We start from the raw sequence: 21,478 nt of genomic DNA, 5'->3' as shown, positions 1-21,478 counted from the left end.
AATATATGGGTGTTGTTGGGGGGAGGGAACAGGTGACAATTACATATATAGTCCATGGGGGTTAAGATTGTATACAGTATGGGGGAGATTTACTAAAACAGGTGCACTCAGAATCTGGTGCAGCTGTGCATGATAGCCAATCAGCTTCTACCTTCTGCTTGTTCAATTAAGCTTTGGGAGTAAAACCTGGAAGCTGATTGGTTTCTATGCAGAGCTGCACCACATTTTACACTCTCCAGTTTTAGGAAATAACCACCAATATGTCTAATGTGGGGGGTGGTGAGAACTGGCCACTGTGGAAGATGAGTACTGCACAAGGGCCCTTTCATAAGGGCAGACTCCGGCAAGTGGATCCCCCTGCTCATGGGGGTATCTGTCCGCTGATCCCCGCTGAGCAGGCGGATGACAGGTCTCTATAGGTAACTGTTTTCTATAGGGTGGTCAGATGTAAATGGAAAGTCAAACCATTAAAAAATGTACGCCAAGAGCCTCTATAGCCCATGCAGGGAAAGTTAATCATTATTAATCATCCTGCATATATATAGGCTGCCAGATGATTGTTGACTCCACCCAAAATAAATAAATTCAATATTGGGTGTGGTCACCGAAGCTTAAAAACATCACATAGGTAATACAAGGGTAAAAGATTCCCCTAAACAAAAGTTTCATATGGGACCCTGCAGCTTATCAAAAAATGGCTTTAATGAAAAAATGGATGGATGAAAAAGATGTAAATGGACCACCTGTCTTTTTACATCTGACTGTCATCGTATCCCATGTATGGGTAACTGATCTCCATCCGTTTTAATCAAATCGGATGCAGGTGATAGTAAACAGACACGTCCATTTACATCCGCCTCCCCTTACAGATCAATGGGTGATCCAATCGGGTTTGTCTGAAAAACGGACAGGGAGAACCGATCAGCCTGCCCATGTGAAAGAGCCCTAAATCACTGATTTGGAAGGAGAGTACATCAGAACAGAGTCATCTTGTTGCCGGACACTAGGTTAAATGAACAAACTGAAATGCCTGAGAGTCGTAGACTTCACTCTTTTTTTTCAGCCTGCTCAATGGGCAATGAAGCCTTGCAGTCACATGTTCATAACATTCACAAATGTCTTTTAGGTCTTTAGGATTTAAGAGCTACTCTGTGAAAACCAAGAGATAGAAAGTGCAATTGCTGATTTGTTTATGAAATTGCAGGATTCGTGGCTGTCATTTTGATTTTTGCTTTACTACTTATTGAGTCACTGAAGCAGAACCTGCATGACTGAGGTGACTATATAAGAATGACAGTCCTGATGGTTGCACCTTTAATAGCAGGAGTGGCAGCTCCCAAATATCTATCCTGAAAGGTCCATTTTCTTGTGCTGCTTAAACAACACAGCATCAGTAGTTTCCATGCATGCAGAATGTCTGCCTCAACAGGAGGAAGGCAGTACACATTCCTTTAAATGGCTGTGTAATGTTTATTCAATGTTGTTTGTTTAGGAATGTCAGAGAACTTCGTATGGAAACAATACAGCTTGAGATGCAGAATCAGGAAATGGAGCAGAAGCTGATCCAGTTGCGCCAGAGCATGAGTAGAGAGAAAGAAGAACGGGAGTATGTGAATAATAACCTACAGCTTTCTCTTTTCTATATACACACAGATACATGCTGAAAATAACCAGTTGCTGTTGTACTTTGTTGCACAGACACATTGTTCTCTTCCCAGTGTAAATAGAAACAATCCTTTTCTTCAGCAGAAGGATTACTCCAGCAAGCAGTTGCTGTGGTAATCATCCCACAGTTCATGTTTCACTGACTCACAGTCCTACGAAAAAGATTTTCAGCCAGTTTTTTACTTGCAGATTTTGCTGAATATCTAATACTGCTTCTTGTCGTCCCTGCAATGATTCTTTCAGATGATGTAGGATACAGCAGAGGATGGGAAAATGATTTACAGCAGAACTTCTCTCGATATCTTCTGACCGATATATCTATAAACTATTTTTCATTACACAGCTATCACCAGAACTGTGTATGCAGGGATGTAACTATAAATGACCAGGCTTAAAAGAGGCTGATGGTTGTTGACCCTTCCAGATCTTATTAAATGCCACCATCGTCAATCTAAAGAGATGCTGTAAAATGTCTTACAGTTTTCTACAACATATAATACATACCATATATCATACATATATAGATATGTATATTCAGGCTAAGACTATAGTGGTTATGTGCTAAGGTTATAGCTATACCTTTTGCGGTGTGGACATGGTATTTTGTTTACATAGACTGAGTTTAAAAACATGTTCACTTACCCAAATGCATGAAACAGTTGTCCTTACCATGGTAGTATATGTGTAAACATCTATATGGTGTCTACATGTATTTACAAATCTTATTTGCATGTTCACTTGCATTTAAAGTACAACATAAAGGAAAATCATGGGCTGCTCACCTTCTGAATTGAGAGTTATCTGTCCTACTTGCTCCAGTTTTTTCCATTTCACTGACTCAGCACAAGCAGATCGGTGAGGAATTAGAACCACTTTCAAATTTTTATTGTTGTTTGTGTCCTTGTTAGGTAGATTCATTCTCTCTAATTGTCTTGATTACCAATACCATTGGGAATGAAAAAAAGAAACAGGAATAGAGGGGAAACCTTCTACAAATGTCTAAGCAGAGATGTCCCTCACATTGGAAAGATGTTCTCTTCCAAATTATTCTCCTATTCTCAATTTCAAGTAAATAGATACCAAATATGTCAAGTCTCAAAATTGCACATACATGTGAAACCACGAAAAACTATATATCCCAAATTTTCCAGAGGCGACTTTGAGAACCTTAACAGCTCATGAGTCATGAGTTAACAGTGAATGGAGGAATTCACTGTTAGAATTATCGCTCCCACTCCAGCGTGCTCATCAATATGTGTGGACAGTTGTCATTTTAGTATGCAAGCTCACCTGACACCCGCGGTTGCGTTTGTATGTGGCAGTTGAATAAGGGATAAAATTACATTCTCTTAAGGGCATATCTTAAAGCAGTGCTGATCAACTTTCTTGATACAGAGCACTTCAAATGAAGCCCCTAACATCACTAAGGAGCTGTGCATTCTATTTAGTGAATGTCATTCTACAGAAAGCTGTCAGAGGTAGTGGACATGCATTAGATGGTCAGAGATGGCAGACATGCTATAGGAGTCATCGTAGATTGGGAGCATGCTTCAGGAGGCAGTCAAAGACCATAGATACATTACATGAGCTTGAAATCACTGCTAATACGGACGGCCCCTTTACAAATCAGTGCTTCCACATTTGTGCTCTCTACAGCCCCCTTAAAAATTGTGTGTACTGCATTTGATATTATTCACAGCAAGATCCATTAAAAAAGGCTCAAACAAAAAATAAACAGAGGAAAAGGATGAACATCACAGTAGAAAGTTAGGGTGAAAAAAATAAACCAAGCTATTGAACTATTTGATTCCAATCTAAGGAATATTTTTTTGTTTTACTGCCATAAGTCAGAACCTAGCTAAGGGAAACAAATATTTCCCAAACTGCAGGTTGGACATCAGAGGTGTAAAGGATTAAAGAAAACTTGTAGTCAGTGAACTGTAGAGTGTCACCTGTTGGTTGATCCTGCTTGACACCTTTATGCCCCAGTAAATCCTATATGCAGTGGCAAAATACTGGGCTTTAATGCCCACATACCATGTATATGCATTGCTGATTGCTGGGCAGGCAGTGTTTCTGTTCTGGGAGTGCTCTCCTTGTGCGCTTCTAGTACAAAGACCAAGCTGCCGAAAATGGCTTTTGGTCCCGAGAACAAACTGTTAGCTGCTGCAACCAGCTTCCAATCATGTGACCACTGTGACAGCCAGTCTCAGGGGTCACATGATCGCCAATCCTTCCCGTTCCCCTGGGCATTAAGAACTTTTAAAGGGGAAGCCAAGGTAGGCGGGAAGGGTTTAAAGATTACCTTCAGTCTTTAAAAAAAATATATAAAAGCCAGCAGCTAGAAATAGTGTAGCTGCTAACTTTTAAAATAGTACTGTGATGGAACGCCTGGCACGCAACTTGTGCCTTCCATCAGAGAACCGCTTCTTCGCCACTGGGACACAGGACCAAGGTATTATAGCTGGCATTGCACCCAAGACTAGATGAGACTAGCTTAGATGCCAAAGCTGAACCAAGCACCCAGACAATGCTTTGATTAATCAGGGAGCACACCACAAACTGACCGGCAACAATCCCACCCCTGAATACACAAAGTCCATTACACATGCTGTCTATCAGGTGTTTGCTTTCACTTGTATAATCTGTCCATCATAAGACAAAACTCATACAATATTCCAACAGTCTGAATATTAGAATTCATTTCTCTTCATTGATTTCTTGAGGGAGATTGTTGATAAATATTTCTGTCCCAAATAGACGAGTTTCACCAACCCAGTCAGCATGAGGGCCACCATATTTCCTCTGGTTGGTAACCTGTACAAGATTATTATTATTACATCTTTCCATCCACTCCAAAAGGGAAGATTTATTGTCTGTATTCAGAGATTTAATCCAAGTCTCGCTCTCAACGTTTATCACGTTGTTGTCCATCATTACAAAATGATCTGCTCTCTCCATGGGCCATAATCAGTGGATAGAAGGCAAGCCCCTAGTCCGCTCCAAAAGCCCTTGTCCTGGTTGGATCTGTCAGAGGTACACTTACCTGTTCAGGGATCCAGTGCTGTCCTCACCCAGGTTGGTTCTTTGCCAGTCTTCAGGTCCCAGGTGCTGGCATTTTTACTAAGGAAATCCAGCTGCGACTTATTGTGGGTTCACAGCCAGCTTCCCACTGCACATGTGCGGACCATGCTGTGCTGTATGAATGGTTCAGCAGCACCCAGGGATCTCTGATGCGTCTCAGCAGGTTGCGGGCCGGGGTGTAGAAATAGATATCCTCCTACAAAGTGAGAGCAGGTACCTGCTAAAACTAGATACTGACTTCAAAGGAGGTGTTAAAGTGAAATTTCCCTTTTAGGGTGAAGTTCTGCTTTAAAATGAAATGTTTGTTTGCAGGTATACAGTATATACCTGACTTAAAAGAGATAAAAATATCTTTGAAAAAGTCTTATCTTTTGTTCTAAAGATAATAAAGAAAAGACGAAGCTCAAAAATGACTAATTTGATGTTTAACTGGAATGTAAGCAGTTCCATTAAAGCAGAATCAAACCAGTGAAACACAGAAAAAACATACTGGCCCCTAAAATCTTTTTTGTAGTAATGTGTAAGTATGAAGAGCACATTTGCACATTGTGACAGACATAGCTAGCAAAGCAGCCCTTCTCTGGGCATCATCTAGGTTCTGGACCTTCGGCCAGCTTGATTGGCCGGGATGAGGTAATTGTCGCGCATGCACATGGCAGTTTCTTAGTTCTGACACAGAATCAATCTTAGACAATAGCCTGAGCTGTGCATGCTCACCTCGTGTACTCGTGCTCATTGATGAAAAATGAAAATCAAAAATGCTGACTGCTAGCTAGCATCATCTAGGGATGTAAACAGCCTCTTTTGTCAAAAGAAAAGCTTGTTAGCATTTTTGCTCTTTCAACTTTAGTTTCAATTTAATAATAATTGGGTCTTGACAGAAATATGGCTGGCAAAGTGAGTAAATATACACTTTAGATGAACAATATACAACCACCGATTCACTTTGTTTTAGTGACTTTTGCTGAGTTATAGTGACTTGTTATATGTGCTGACATATGGACAAGTGCTGCTGGAGCCGTTTGTCTCCATCATTTCCCATATAATTACAAACACATGCATTTCTAGGGATATATTGATTTTGTAAAGTAATGTAAATATTATATGCACTTAATGGTCTATCGATTTGATCACCTCTTTATGGATAAACCAAGACACGACATTTTAGCCTTGCTCTTGTGTGGTATATAATGATGATGATGGAGAAAAGTCAAAAGAAAAAAGGAGGGTTTGTTACAGGGGGTAGCAGTCTCCTGAGGAATTTAAAGTGGAGTTCCAGTAACACTGCAAAAAAAATAAAAGTTAGCAGCTACAAAAACTGTAGCTGCTGACTTTTAAAAAACAGCCAGTCACCTGTCCCTCGATCCTGCCATGTCCTCCCCACAGCCCGTTTCAACGTCTGGTGTTCCCGGCGCTGGCATCTTCAGTGTGGGCACCTTGCTGTGACAGCTTGCACGGTAGCTTGTGCTTTCTGAATGGTCCCGTAGTCTTCTGGGACCTGTCACATGTCCTAGAAGACTAAGGGGAGGGGGGGAGGGAGGACAACAATTTTTAAAGCTCATTTGAACAAGCCAAAGTTAGCAGCTGATTAGTTACTGTGCACAGCTGCTCCATATTCTGTCTGCTCCAGTTTAACAAATTGCCACTGCTTACTAGATAACAGTGTTAACCACTTGCCGCACGAGGCACGCCGCCACCCTACCTGCACCTCCGATTCCGGCCGTGGGTGTCAGTTACTGGGTCACGGCCAGTCATTACAGGCAATGTCCCGCCGATTAGCGGTAATCACTGACAGAGAGCAGGGGTGCAGTAGCTCTGCTTTCTGTCAGTCCCCTGTCAGCTCCTGCCACGTTGATCGGGAGAGAAGAGTTTATCTCCCCCGATCAGCTGTCCCCCCCCCCCCGTGCAGTACACACCCCCACCCCCTAGTAAAACACTCCTCTCACACAGTTAACCCTTTCAGTGAATAAAAAAGGTAACCCCTTCCTCCCCAGTGCCATTAGTACAGTGTCAGTGTTTTTTTTTTTTTGCACTGATCACTGTATTGGTGTCACTGGGGATGTCAGTGACCCCAAGTCAGTTCCCCCCAGTGTCAGAATGTCCACCGCAGTCCCGCAGTCCTGCCATAAGTCAGTGATCGCCGCCATAAGTCACTGATCGCCGCCATAAGTCGCTGATCACCGCCATAAGTCGCTGATCGCCGCCATTATTAGTATAAAAAAAAATTAAAAATCCAAGTATCTTTCCCGCCATTTGTAAACGCTATAACTTTCACGTAAACCAATTAATTTACACGTATTGGGTTTTTTTTTTAGCAAAGACGTGTCGCAGAATGCATTTTGGCCGAAATTTATGCCGAAATTAGATTTTTAAATTTTTTTTACTGGACATGTTTTATAGCAAAAAGTCCAAAATAGTTTTTTTTTCTCAAAATTGTCAGCCTTTTTTTTCATAGCGCAAAAAATAAAAACCGCACAGGCGATCAAGTACCACCGAAAGAAAGCTCTATTTATGTGAAAAAAAGGACATAAATTTCATTTATGTACCGTATTGCATGACCGCGCAATTGTCCATTAAACTAGCGCAGCGCTGTATAGCAAAAAAATTAGGTAAATTGCAGTATCTATACCATAGTTTGTAGACGCTATAACTTTCACACAAAGCAATCAATATATACTTATTGGGATTTTTTTTACCAAAAACATGTAGCAGAATACATTTTGGCCTAAATTTATAACCAACTTTGAGTTTACTATATATTTTTTATAGCTGAAAGTAAAAAATATAGTTTTTCTTCAAAATTTTTGGTCTTTTTTTGTTTATAGCGTGAAAAATAAAAAGCGCACAGGTGATCAAATACCACCAAAAGAAAGCTCTATTTGTGTGAAAAAAAAGGATGTAAATTTTGTTTGGGTGCAGCATTGCATAACCGCGCAATTATTAGTTGAATTAGTGCAGCGCCTAGTGGCAAAAAGAGGCCTGGTCATTAAGGGGGGTAAATCCTCAGGAGGGCAAGTGGTTAAAGCAGATATTGGGTTGAAGATTGTATTGCACTGTAAATGTTTCTTGTTCCTGAAATTATGAAATAATGGGTAGTACGTTCCCCAGTTCTTGGTGTCCTTCATTATCATCATTATTTCGTAGACATTGATCCTACAAAGGCCTTGGTGAAGGTTTGCTGAACAGTTCTACTCAACACTTCATTGGGGTTGATTTACTAAAACTGGAGAGTGCAAAATCTGATGCAGCTCTGCATGGTAGCCAATCAGCTTCTAGCTTCAGCTTGTTCAATTAAGCTTTGACAAAAAAAAAAAAAATGGAAGCTGATTGGTTTCTATGCAGAGCTGCACCAGATTTTGCACTCTCCAGTTTTAGTAAATCAACCCCAGTGTTTTTCTAACTATATCAAGATGTTCTTAGCTCAGCACAAAGGTATAGTGCGTCCAGCATTTTGTTTCTGCCATGGAATATCTTCCAAAGTAACTGTGCTACGAACAGCTCCATTTGAAGCACGTTCGTGGAATCCATATTAGATGATCAAGTTAGATGAGTTTGCTCCTCTCAGTTTGATGGTGCAATCACTTTTACATGAATGATGTCCCTGAAATAAAATTTAATTTTATGCATATACCTTTTTGTTTTGCAGACGATCAAATGGATACCATTGGCAATCTGGACAAACTGGAAATCAAACTCAAACCCACAAAAAGGAAAATGTTGTCAAGGTATGGACCTGTTACAGTGTAGCACAAACAGTGGATTTAGAAGAAAATGTAAATGAGTGATAAGTGGAAATACTGTTTATTATATATGTACCTATCTATTTTATGTCTGTAGATTCTGTAGAATCTCTGTATTCTCCCTTAGCAACCAATATGAATAAAAAATGTAATTCTGCAATTGTCATTTTTTCTGTGTGCATTTGAATCAGAATCGCCACTGTTAGGCAACACAGTCAATTTTCATGAAAGAAACGCTGAGCAATGAAACCCACTGTGTTTGTGACAGCTGTCGCTCATACTTGTCATGTTTCATTGATCCTGTTTTTCATAATTCACTTTATTTTGTTTATTTCAGGCTTCTTCAGGGAAAGTGAAGCTAAAAATTCTCAAAAATCCAGTTCCAGGTAAAATGCTACATGCTTACAGAACAACCTTAGGCAAAGGAAATTTAGTCAGTCAACTTTTATTTATAATTCAGGACACTATGGGGTCAATTCACTAAAGGTTACCAAATGCGATATGAAGGTCACGTGACTCATTTTATCTGTAATATTGCATGCGATAATACGAGTCAATTCATCAAAGTAATATTATTGAATGTGAGGTACTGCAAATACCGCACATTTGTCAGAATAGTGAGATAAATACTGCAAAAAACATTAGATAAATCATTAAAGTCAATTAACTATAAACACACTCACATTCATTAGTTATCACCTGGTGTTTGCTGGCGGTATTATAGAAATGTACAAAATAACAATTATAGCTGATTCACACATGTGTAGTGTGGATTGAAGCTCAGGTTTCACAGATAATTAATTTAGAAGTTGTTTTACGGTTCATGTCAGGTTTACTTCAGGTTCAGGACAGGATTAGCTCAGGATCTTATCCTGTTCACACATATGTGATTTTGAAACAGTTCCCATAGAAGTCAATACAAGAAATCGTACAGGACTCTTTTTAAACCGCACTGAATCCGCACCGCCAGTGCATCAGAGATATGTGAACAGACACCATAGGAAGCAATGTTTTTTCACATGTGATGCAGATTGGATGCAGCACAAACTGCATCTAATCCGCATATATGTGAACCGACACTTAGAGGAAGTCTACACTGGCCGGGAAGTGAAAAGTATACGATGTATCAGCTTGAAAATGTTCTCTGAGCTCAGGAATGAAAATAAATTGTAACATTTCACTAGAGGGAGATTGAATGAAAGCAGACTAGAATGTTTTCAAAGTTTCACAATATTGCTGTTTGCATTCTGGTGCAGTGTTAGCTTGCAAAAAAAAGAAAATTGTGAAAAAATGCCCAAAATAGCACTAGATTTAAAATTTAGGTGCTAAATATCACAAAACATAAATATTTAACGCATATGGTAAATATTGCATGTTTTTAGTGAATTGTGTACTTTTGAGATAAATACTGCATTAGTTATTTTAACATAAAATGTATGCAGTATTTATCTCTTAGTGAATTGACCTCCATGTGGCATTGCTAAATTTAAAAAAAGCTTAAATAATTAGAGTTTTCCTAAAATCCAGTGCAGCTTGATCTAGCAGTCCTCTAACAGTGCTTCTGGGTGGCACTGCAGCCAACAGGATGACTATACGAATTAAGCCGCCATACATGGATCGAATTTTGGCTGGTCCATCTTTGGTACAAACAGCCTTTTGGATAAGTTGATTGTAGAAAACATCAATTTAAATTGTGCACCTTTCCAGTGCAGATTACAGATTACAGTACAGTTGCTTCTAATGTTGGGTAGCTCACTGGTTTCTTACCAAGGATTTCACAATTAGTAAATTCTCCACATCAGCAGTGCCAAACTCCATCTGGAGCACAAATATGGAGTGACAGGTCTTCATTGAAGCCAGTGGCAGTACAGATGTTATACTGCTGATGCTCCAAAGTGCACCTATGGTGGGTATCAGACAGGTAAGAGATCAAGACAGACAGCAGACAGAATTAATGTCTAACAAGCAAGGGTTCAAGGCATGTGGCAAGTAAGTAAAGTTCAACTATCAGGCCATGGTCAAGGTCAGAGTTTTAAAAAGCAGCATGGCAGTGTCAGAAACAGTCCAATGATGGGAATAGAAATAATTATTTGAACAGATCATTATAGAGGCAATGCACAATAGCTGATCATAGGCAAGGTGTTCTGGCCCTTTTTTGCCAACAACAAATGCTTACACAATGGTGTTTCCACCCTGACATGCAATTGCTCGCAGCATATATGGAAAAATCTCCTCTTTTTTTGAACCCTGTATATTTCCACATCAATGTGTGATCATACTGAAATTAGTTGCATTATATAGCTTTCTGTTATATAGCAATACTTCTAGTGTTTTGTTTCTAGTGTTACCTGTTCTTTTCTAAGCTGTCCTCCTTAATTAAAGAAAAGAGATATGCCACCTTTAATTGCTAAACAATTAGTGAACGCATGCAGTCATATTGCTGTCATTTATCAGCCTCATTGGAGGTTTTATCTAATTTTGTCCTCTTAGTAAATTGGCCCCATATTTCACTTGCAGTTATGACTTCCTGCTTCCATTAGTCAGATGCACTGTGATTTATTCAATTTCCATGTGCTGGCCTGTTGTCAATAACCAGACCTGTTAAATTAAACTAATGCATCGCTGCATATGTTAACTAGTGGCTTGTGAAGGAACAAATATTGAATACTCAAGCTTCTGTTAATCGCAGACTGCACATTGAAGAATAATTTGTGACTGTGGATTGCCAGTAAGTGACGTGTTTCTGCCAGAGTACAGGACACCTAATATATTACAGGTGATTGAATGCTTTCCTCAGTCTTCCGTGCTATTCTTTGTGCATGACTTGAACTGTATTATGTTTTCTCAAGAGCCTGAGAAACTGAAGACATCAGGGCCTGCCGATATGCCAACCACTGAGAAACCCAGATTAAAGGGGAAAGTTTGTGGACAGTGTGAAACTAAACGTGCATTGCTGGTATGTATAAAGAGTTTGAAGGAAATTAAAAGTGTTTTTAAAGGCTTGTTAAGTTACAGCACAGTGCAGTATCCACTACCAGTCAATGATTTTCATTAATGATTGCTATGAGTTTTTTCACATCATTGCTATTTTCTCGTTCTTAACAAATAACCCCAAATATCATCTGTCTTTTGATGAAGCCCCTTTCTAAATTACCTGACGGTATAAGATACCGTGGTGGAGACTTTACAGAATACTTTAATAGGAAGACTGATTTTTTTTCTCTGTAACATACTAAGTAAGGTCATTGGGGGCATTTTTGAATGCAATTGCTGCCTTTTTACAGCTGTCGTATCTCTCATTCATGTGTATCCCTGCCATCAAAACGTCTTTGCTGTGGATCCAAAGCAAGTAATGCTGGCAGCTCGGTGTACTTTTCTTATTGAACTTTATTAACTACATATCAAATGGCACAGTATACAGAATGCTAACGCATTTCAGCTAATACCGCCTTCCTCATATGATATGAGGAAGGCAATGAAGATCAGGTACTATATATGTTATAAATTTTATAACATATAAATGTTTAAAAAAAGTGAAAACAGTTTAAATGTTTTAAGCCAAAGCACAAATGGAACATACAGTAGGCACTGAATGGGGTAGGAGACAGTTACACAAAATGTGCTTATGTGAGAATGTGGCTATTTGGTATTTATTGATTATAATTACGCAGATTATGCAAGCTTACTGATGAAAGAGGAAAGATAATTTTTCCCTTTAAAAGGTAAGTTCACCTCTAGTTACATGTTACAACAATATTTAGGGTGTAACATGTTACTAAAAGAGCAGCACCTGTCACCCCCTGAGCCCCATTGTGACAGGGGCTAATCACAGGCGCAATGCTTTACAGGCTAAAAAAAAAATTTAAAATGCAAATTTTTTTACCTGCAAAAAACGTATTTATTTATTTATTTTTAAAAAGGTGAACTTATCATTTAATCAGCTTTATGAATGTTAATCGATTGTGAAACTTTATTTGGAATAATGGGGGGCAGACTCACAGAGAATTTTATATAGTGATTGAATTCAGGTAGTTGACAGGACAGCAACTGCCAGGCTTTGGGTGATCTTTGACCTTCTGTTCAGCAATGGCAGCTACCATATATTTGGTCCTATCAAGTTCTTTTTAAAGGTCAACAAACAAATCTTGCAGTCTTACACTATATTTTTTGGATCCACTCACTTGCTGGCTTATATCTCTAAGGAACTCTATTGGTAAGATTTCCCACCGGAATTCCCTGTTCAACTCCACTGCTTGCAGCTATTACAAAGCCAAATGATCATATTACATTTCCAAATAGATTCTACATAAAAGAGAATAATACATTAGGGGTGGGGGGTGCTCAGGTGTGTCATCATTACGACCTTAACTGCTGCAAGGTAATTTTACCAGTGAAACTGCCATTAACTATTATATTACAGAAGGTGCTTTAACCCACCAATGCATATGTATAACCAAGTATTAATTTTGGGTAGAGCTAGCCTTTAAAATATAAAAATAAGGGTCTTACTTTCCAGCCCATAAGAAAACAAACCTAATGCCAAGTGGTCAGCCTGCTATCCTATTAATTAAGGGGCAAGTGAGTACATAAGACATTAATACTTCAGATTGATTGAGCATACTTGCCGACTTTTGGATGTGGATAAACATGAGATTATCAGATCATCTTCTAACCCCATGTAAACATTTATATTTACATATTAGCACATACGCATATTTTTAATATAATAGTGTTCATCTTTTCTTCACAGATCTTCCATATACGTGCACAGGGCACTTGTTTGAAATATTTACCCATTTTCCAAACCATTTGTACTGATAACACTTGAGCTTTCAGGCGATTATCTGTTAGCTTGCTGTATAATTTAACACATGTATGGAATTCCTGGAACCTTTGGTCAATACAGTAATTTGTTTTTGTTCTGTTCAATGCTTTTCACTGAAGATGTGTTTGGAGTGTGGCGAGGATTACTGTGCTGTATGCTTTTCAAAAATTCACCAGAAGGGGGCATTGAAGCTACACAGAACTACGCCCATTCAGGTACTTCCACTTTCCCATTCGCAGAGGACCATCTTTCTGCAATGCATTTATAGTTAAATGTCTTATTTTTAGTAGTTTTAAGTATCATTTTTGTTATCACCGTTGTTTATTTTTGTTAGAATACATTTCCCAAATGCTGATTTATAGCTTTCCATTTAGTAATCTTGCTAAGAACATTAGTCTTTTTTAATGACATTCGTTTTACTTTAACATTTGAAATTCTTATGGCATTTAATCATGCATACATTTATTTATTTTTTTTAAACATGATCTACCACATGTAATAAGCTAGCCATGTGTAATAAATCATTATGGCTGTTGTAAAAATCACCTAAGGAACTTAGAGTCAATGTAAGAGCCAGTGATTTTTGTAATCTAATGAAATATTTCTTTGTTTATGAATAAACAATCAGGTATCATACAGGCTGTCACACCTTAAAATTGAGATGCACCATTAGTGCCTTTTTCTTTTCTGCACAACATTATTGGTAGCAATGCCAATCACTTGCATACTGCATTGTTTATATTGGAATTAAAATTATTAATCACAGGAAACTGGGTTTACTTCAGCATCTCTGCTGGGACCTGCTACACTGCAGCTGCTGCTGACAGTCAAAGGGATATTACATCATTATGCACTGGTAGCGCATGACTAACAGTGAATTATTACTGGAGTCCATAATTATAATGTGTAGCAAGTACAGCTTGCCCTTCTTCTGTGTTGTCTTTGCATCAGTAATATCTGTGCAAACTATGAACCAGGAGTATTGTAAGTAGAATGACATTATTTAAAATTTACACCATAGTCAGATGTAAAAATTGTTGCATTTAAAGTGGACCTGTCTTTAAATTTCCCACTTCACTTGAGTCAATGTAGCATGTGTCAGCATTATCAAATCGCATTATTATTTTCAGAAAAAAACATCTTTGTGGCTATGAATAAAAATATTGCTCCATCATGTGTCCTTAAGCCTAAGCAATCTAGATCATGATTGTTAGCTACTAGGTGCATGGATGTTGTTTTCAAACAAACAGGCCCTGAGCAGAGGCAACATATGCAGTTTTTTTTTAAAGCACAAACCAACACTTATATTATTATCACATTTTTTGGATCTCGACCCGGGATTCCCCAAACAAAACCCTCACTCTCTCTATCTAATTGTTGTAATTTAAGAAACGCCCAATCTAAATGCCCCAAATACCTAAATCTGCGATCATGTGATGTCATACTGCTGTTTGGTGACATACTGTAGATACTTGATTTTGACTGTCCAATGATGGTGTCATTATTGGTCCTGGAAACTCTAGTGGCAGTGTAGTGACGTTGAGAGATCTGCTTTAACTGCTAGCCTACAGGGCACTTATACCCCCTTCCTGCCCAGGTCAATTTCCAGCTTTCAGCGCTGTTGCATTTTGAATGACATTTGCGCGGTCATACAACATTGTACCCATATGAAATTTTTATCATTTTTTTGTGACAGATAGAGCTTTCTTTTGGTGGTATTTAATCACCTCTGGGTTTTTTATTTTTTCTTAAACAAACCAAAAACCACTGAAAATTTGGGGAAAAAAATGTTTTTTCTTAGATTTTGTTATAAAATTTTGTAAATAAGTGATTTTTCTCCTTCACTGATATACGCTAATGAGGTTGCAGTGGTGGGCACTGATGGGCTGCACTGATGAACAATGATAGGTGGCACTGATGAGGAGGCACTGGTAGGTGGCACTGATGGGCATTGACAGGCATCACTGATGGGCACTGACAGGCATCACTGATGGGCACTGAAAGGCAGCACTGATACATGGCACTGATAGGCGGCACTGATAGGCGGCACTGACTGGCACTGATAGGCGGCACTGACACGGCACTGATAGGCGGCACTGATGCGCACAGATAGGTGACACTGACTGGCACTGATATGCGGCACTTACTGGCACTGATAGGTGGCACTGATTGGCAGCACTGATAGGTGGCACTGATTGGCATTGATAGGTGGCACTGACTGGCACTGATAGGTGACACTGAAAGGCAGCTCAGATGGGCACTGATATGTGGCATTGCTGTGCACTGGTAGGCACTGATATGTGGCATTGATGTGGCACTGATGGGCACTGGCACGAGGCACTGATGAGCACTGACACAAGGCTCTGATGGACACTGACAGGTGGCACTGCTGGGGCTACACTGATCATCAGGGCACACCGATCATCAGTGCCCTGATGATCAGTGTAGATGTCCCCTCCGTGGAAAGCCGATTACCGGCTCTCCTCTTGAGCTGTCAGCGTGACAGCTCGAGAGGAGAGAAATGCCGATAACCGGAATTTCCCTGTTTACATGTGATCAGCTGTGATTGGACACAGCTGACCACATGACTGAGCCGACATCTTCTGCTCTTTCCGTGATCGGTGATCCGCTGTGTCCAAGGGACATAGTGCACCGCCGATCGCCGCGCATGCGCGCTCCCTGAGCCGCTCATGCGCGGTGAGAATGGGAGGACGTCATATGAATAAGAGAACCACCTTGCGTCCGTCATTGGACTATATGGCGGGCGGGAGGTGGTTAAAGTAGTTTTAAACCCTGACATATGCCCAATGAAATGACTAGCCTCTGGTGATACACAGAGATGAAACAAACCCTCATATATCCTCATGTACCTGAAATTGAAGAAAGATCCAGAAGGCAGAACTGAAACACTCATCCACTATCATATTAGAAAAGGCATAAAAACACCATACAGTATAATGTACCAGTAGCGGAGAAAGGTTCACGCATTTCAGCGCTCTCTTTCAGCGATCAAACACAATCAATACTATGAACAAATGTGAACCTATATTATGCAAAACGTATGACTCCAAATAAAGTGGAAAGCTAGTGAAAAAAGTCCAAATTGTGGCACTACACCACTGTACTCGTGCACATGGATGGTGTACGTGAGTAATCACATAAGGGTAGCCGTCAAAAGCCGAAATTGGCCGCTCACCTTACTTCGACCTGCAAGGGGTCAAAACACTTTTTGGATCACTAACACAGATCCTCCATGTATATGATTCCTCTACTCCTGGATATCTCTCCCCTCAGCGATCTCACTTCCAGGGATGTACATATAAGTAGCAGTAATCTCGCCAGGTAAACGCATATGGTAAGAGCCAATATCTCAAAAGACAAAGATAAAACCTCCCATAGTGTAATACCTTTTATTAAACTTGATAAAAGTACAGACATCCAAGTATTGCACTCACATTTTGATCCTTAGACAAACAGCATTTCAGAATCTCATGTTCTGGGTGTATCTGCATGGGTTTTCAATTTGGGTGCAGCAAGATGGCGTCTGCGCCGGAAGTGCGTCACCGTGCCTACGCGTTACGTCACTCAAGTCACGTGACATTTTTTCTGTATATGTGGGCAGAACAACCAGAAGGCTGCATGATTACTTGCACAATCATGTTTATGACATTAAAAAATGTAATTCCTTCAATGTTGCTCGAGATTTTAATGAGAAGAATGGGGGGAATTATACAGTCTTACGAATTCCAGGCAATAAAAAGTTGGTGACACCTTTAGACTTTTCTGTAAAAAAGAGGTCTATTGGATCTTCCAATTACAAACACATATCCTTAAGGGGTTACATTTTAAATGGGATCCCACACATTTTTGATGTCCTGTATACAACATTTACAGGTCTGTGTGGCTACTTATGATGGGATTTTCTGCCTTAATTATTTTTTGTGTGTAGCACGCATTTCCTATTTATGTAATAATGGCCAGACATTTTTGGGTGCTCCAAATAATGTTTAAGAAGTTCTTTTAAAACATTGGAAAGATTTTTAATACATTTTCAGAATATTTTGACCAGTACATCATATATGAATATATGTAGTTCAGTTTCTTGTCATGCATGGTCTTATGTCCAAATAGTGCTTGTTTTCATTTACTTTTATGTTTATTGTTTTTATGTGCATAAGTATATTGACAGGTGTCTGTATCGGTCATAGGCAGCCATATGCATTAAACCAAAAAATGGGGAATATAGGCAAGGGGAAGGAATGTAAATGGACTTTAGAGGCACAGAAACCATAAACACATATCAGTAAAATCACTTGTACTTTATTTTGACAATAAGTCATGACACAAACAATTTTTTTTTTTGTTTAAAATTTCATTGTACAATGTCCCCGCAGACAATGTCCCACATCCCACCATACTACAAGGAACAAAACTAGTGATAAGACATACTATAACCACCAGAAAGGTTCTATGGGGGGGGGTGAGAGACATTAAGCCACTAGAAGAATGGCCCAATATGTTTCCCGGCAACAATCTCTTCTTCAGGGACTAAGTAGTAAAATCTAAAAGGATACATACATATATATTAATTATATCAGATTACATCATATACATATGTAAATACTTATATAAGTATATCATAGAACGTACATATAACATCAACGTGTGCCAAGCAACAGTAAACCTCCTAATGCCAGAGGGCTGACCTCCTCCACTGCACCCACAAGGCAGAGGGCAGATAACAGAGATATGAGGCAGCAGACAGAAATGACACTTAGTTCAAACTATAGAAGGATATGCTTAGTTCATATTTCATGTCAGAGGTTTACAACCACTTTAAGTAAAGGTTTACTTAACTGCCATTTTGTGTAGCAGTCGCTTTACTATGTGACTACCAGAGTCTCAGTGGAAAACCTAGTACTTCAGTTATAACAGAACATGTTACATTGCCTTCTGGCTTCCACAGTTCAGAGATTGGTGCCCAAGTGGCCATTTATCAGGCTTCAGGGGTAAGGGAAAATATGCTTAGAATTTGCAGAAACTGCAGGTTCCCTCATCAGAAAATGGAAATGTAAGAGCAGGCAATTTTAGATAGTCTGTTACACATTCCATCTCGGCATACAAGTTCTGCTTGCCCAGTGGCTTTAAATTATTTTCATGCTGGCACTCATCTTTTTTAGCAGGTTCCCCAGCTCACTAAATCTCTGTGGTGGCCAGTGTCCTTATTACCTGGATGACTCTGAATCTGAACCAATAAAAATGCACACCAGTGTGTTTCATGAGCGATGACCTCTGTATTCCTCAGAAAAGAAAATTGCCAAGCACACAACCATATGACAAGCGACTTTAGTCTCACACAAAAGCAGTTTGAAACAAGGCTCAGTACTATGTCATTGATGCTATATTACAAATAATGGGTGATTTCTTCCTGATTTTGGGGTGAATGAATAGTAAGAGAATTGGTGGTGCTCCTGGTCGCTTCTGTTTCACTAGCAACATATAGCCTAATGTAAGTACTGTATGCTTGTACTGAAGCCAAACATTAGCTCTAAAAAAATAAATATTCAGCTCTAGTGTTGGGAAACAACAGCTACTGACTGTAAAACAGTAAGGTATGTGAATTGGTACTGCCATCTGTAGCAGTGGATTGCAGCAGGCATGTCAATTGGATTTGTGGACTGATGAGCGAATCTAATCCCTTAGGGCTCATTCACACTGAGTTTGTAATAAGCATTTACAGATTGCCTTCTAATTGGTTCTATAGCAGGTATGGTTCTACAGCAAACACACCTGAATTTTGTATTATATGGGTGAACGCTGATGCTTACAAAAATGTTCTGATATGGCATTTAGTTTGTAAGTCAATAATATTGCTATTCAGATGCTTACAAAGCATTTAGTAAGCAGTTAACAGACAACCAAATAGCCTTATTGAAGGTCTTTAGTTACATGAAATGGCTCAGAAGTTTTGTGTCTGATTTATAGAAATGTATATGCCTGTATCACCCGATGTAATAAACAAATCGTAAACAACAAGATGGTTTATATAGTCTATGAAAATCAGTACAATGTTACTCTATAAATGTTTATTCATTAAACCTTACTGTCAGGAATGGACTGGCCAGCAATGGTGGGACTCACCTGCCTTTTGATCTGCAGTACCAGGGCTGGCCAGCGGGTGCTCCCAGCAATCAGAGACTCAACCTTTCAGCCAGCTAACACCTGGAACTGATGATACTGGTGTATTTAAGGGATGGCCAGACTTGCAGACTCTGCCTTGGTGTTGTGTTTGTCCTGGGCCCTGTATCTGTCCTGCATCCTGTTTCTGTTCCTTTGCTGACCCTGCCTGATCTGAACCGCTGCTGACTTCTCCTGCTCTGATCCCGGCTCGCTCCTGACCATCCCTCTGCCTGACCCTCTGTACCACGCTGCTTGCTACCTGTTCTGATCCCTGGCTTGTGACCCTGACCATCCCTCTGCCTGACCCTCTGTACTACGCTGCTAGCTACCTGCTGAACCTGGCCTGTGACCCCGACCCATCTCCGCTTGCTCCCCCTGTACCTACCTGCCCTATTGATATTGACCCGGCCTGCCTGACGACGCTTGCTTGTATGTACTGTTATCTGTGGGTGGTTGGTTTGGTTTGTTTGCACTGTATTATGTTTTAGTATTGCACTGCGTTTATGTTTGTATGGTTAGTGTTAATAAATTATATTGTTTATCACATATCTGAAGTCTGCGTTTCCCTGCGTCAGTCACACACCTCTGGTCACACCTGGGAGCCCTGACATTACACCAAGGCCAATCCTGACCAGAAGTGGCTGCACAGGGAAGCCATCTTGGCTTGTTGCTGGGAAGGATGGATCTGGATGAGGTTGAGTATTTATCTCTGCTAGTGCTTGATGACAGAAAATATGCTTATCAGACTCTGAAGGAGTATACCCGGGATGAACTGCTAGAATGTATACGGCTCGCTCATGTTCTAGTAGATCAGGGCACAGATTTCTCTATGGTGCAGCCATTGATTAAGGTTTGTGTTGAGTTGGTTTCATCTGGTTCCCCCGAATGCAGGGATGAATTTTTGCCACCATTTAGTGCAGACCAGGTAGAGTCCCTGGTGTGGTTATTAGAGGATGATGTGGGTTACTTTCTGGAGCGTTATTCCACATGTTCACCACAGGTACTAAGAGATTGTATAAACGCAGTGCAGTCTTTGGTCAGACAGGCTTTGTGTAAGCTCAGCTTTGTTCAACCCATACTGCAGACATGGACAGACTTGTTGCACCCAGCCTCAGTCAGCTTACAAAGACCCAGTCCTGCTTCTAATCTATTTCCTCAAAGCTCTATTCCTGCATTCCCAACAGCTCCTCCTGCCCTGCTATCTACCGCATGTCAGTACCCTGTTCCCACTCGCTGCACCTATCCTGCCTTTAACCCTGTAAAAAAGCCCTCTGTAGCAACTGCTCCCTCTCCTGTTCCATCCTCCAGTTCTTCTCTGTCTCCAGCTGCTCCATTCGTTTGCAGACCTGCGTTTACTTGCAGTGCTCCAGTAGTTAAAACCAGAAAAAAGCGAAAATTCTTTCCAACCAATACCATCCTGCCAGTATCCAAACCGGTGAACCTGCCTTCCGTGGTTCAGCCTGAAGCCTCTACTCAGCCTGATGCCTTTACTCAGCCTGATGCCTCTACTCAGCCTGATGCCTGTACGCAGCCTGATGCCTGTACTCAGCCTGATGCCTGTACTCAGCCTGAAGCCAGACGATCCAATGTCTGACCCAGTGCCAGCGGTCATGCCAGTTGACTCGGAGCCCACTGTCGTGCCTGGTGACTCGGTGCCCGCTGTCGAGCCAAATGACCTGATGCCTGGTGACCCAGTGCCCGCTGTCATACCTGGTGACCCGATGCCCGCTGTCGAGCCAGACAATCCGGTACCTGATGACCCGGTGCCCACTGTCGTGCCTGTTGACTCGGAGCCCACTGCCTTGCCAGATGACGCGGTGCTCGCTGTCGAGCCAAATGACGATGCCTGGTGACCCGATGCCCGCTGTCTAGTCAGACGATCCAATGTCTGACTCAGTGCCCGCGGTCATACCAGTTGACTCGGAGCCCACTGCCTTGCCAGATGACGCGGTGCCCGCTGTCGAGCCAAATGACCTGATGCCTG

General features: G+C 40.5%; 1 protein-coding gene across 1 annotated transcript in view; it reads left to right on the top strand.

Moving 5' to 3' along the window:
- Nucleotides 1-21,478, top strand: part of ZBBX (zinc finger B-box domain containing) — a 317,177-nt gene that overhangs the window by 55,569 nt on the left and 240,130 nt on the right. The window contains exons 3-7 of the mRNA XM_089675461.1: nt 1,493-1,606; nt 8,396-8,474; nt 8,827-8,875; nt 11,339-11,445; nt 13,434-13,529. Of these exons, the coding sequence (XP_089531587.1) occupies nt 1,493-1,606; nt 8,396-8,474; nt 8,827-8,875; nt 11,339-11,445; nt 13,434-13,529 (445 nt within the window). The remainder of the gene's footprint in view (nt 1-1,492; nt 1,607-8,395; nt 8,475-8,826; nt 8,876-11,338; nt 11,446-13,433; nt 13,530-21,478) is intronic.

The sequence above is a fragment of the Staurois parvus genome, unplaced genomic scaffold (genome assembly GCF_062004578.1).
Source record: "Staurois parvus isolate SC_StPar_1 unplaced genomic scaffold, SC_StPar_1.0 ptg000155l, whole genome shotgun sequence".
NCBI classification, from domain to species: domain Eukaryota; kingdom Metazoa; phylum Chordata; class Amphibia; order Anura; family Ranidae; genus Staurois; species Staurois parvus.
Note: the sequence above shows the minus strand (reverse complement) of the source record. Positions and strands in the feature narration are given on the sequence as shown.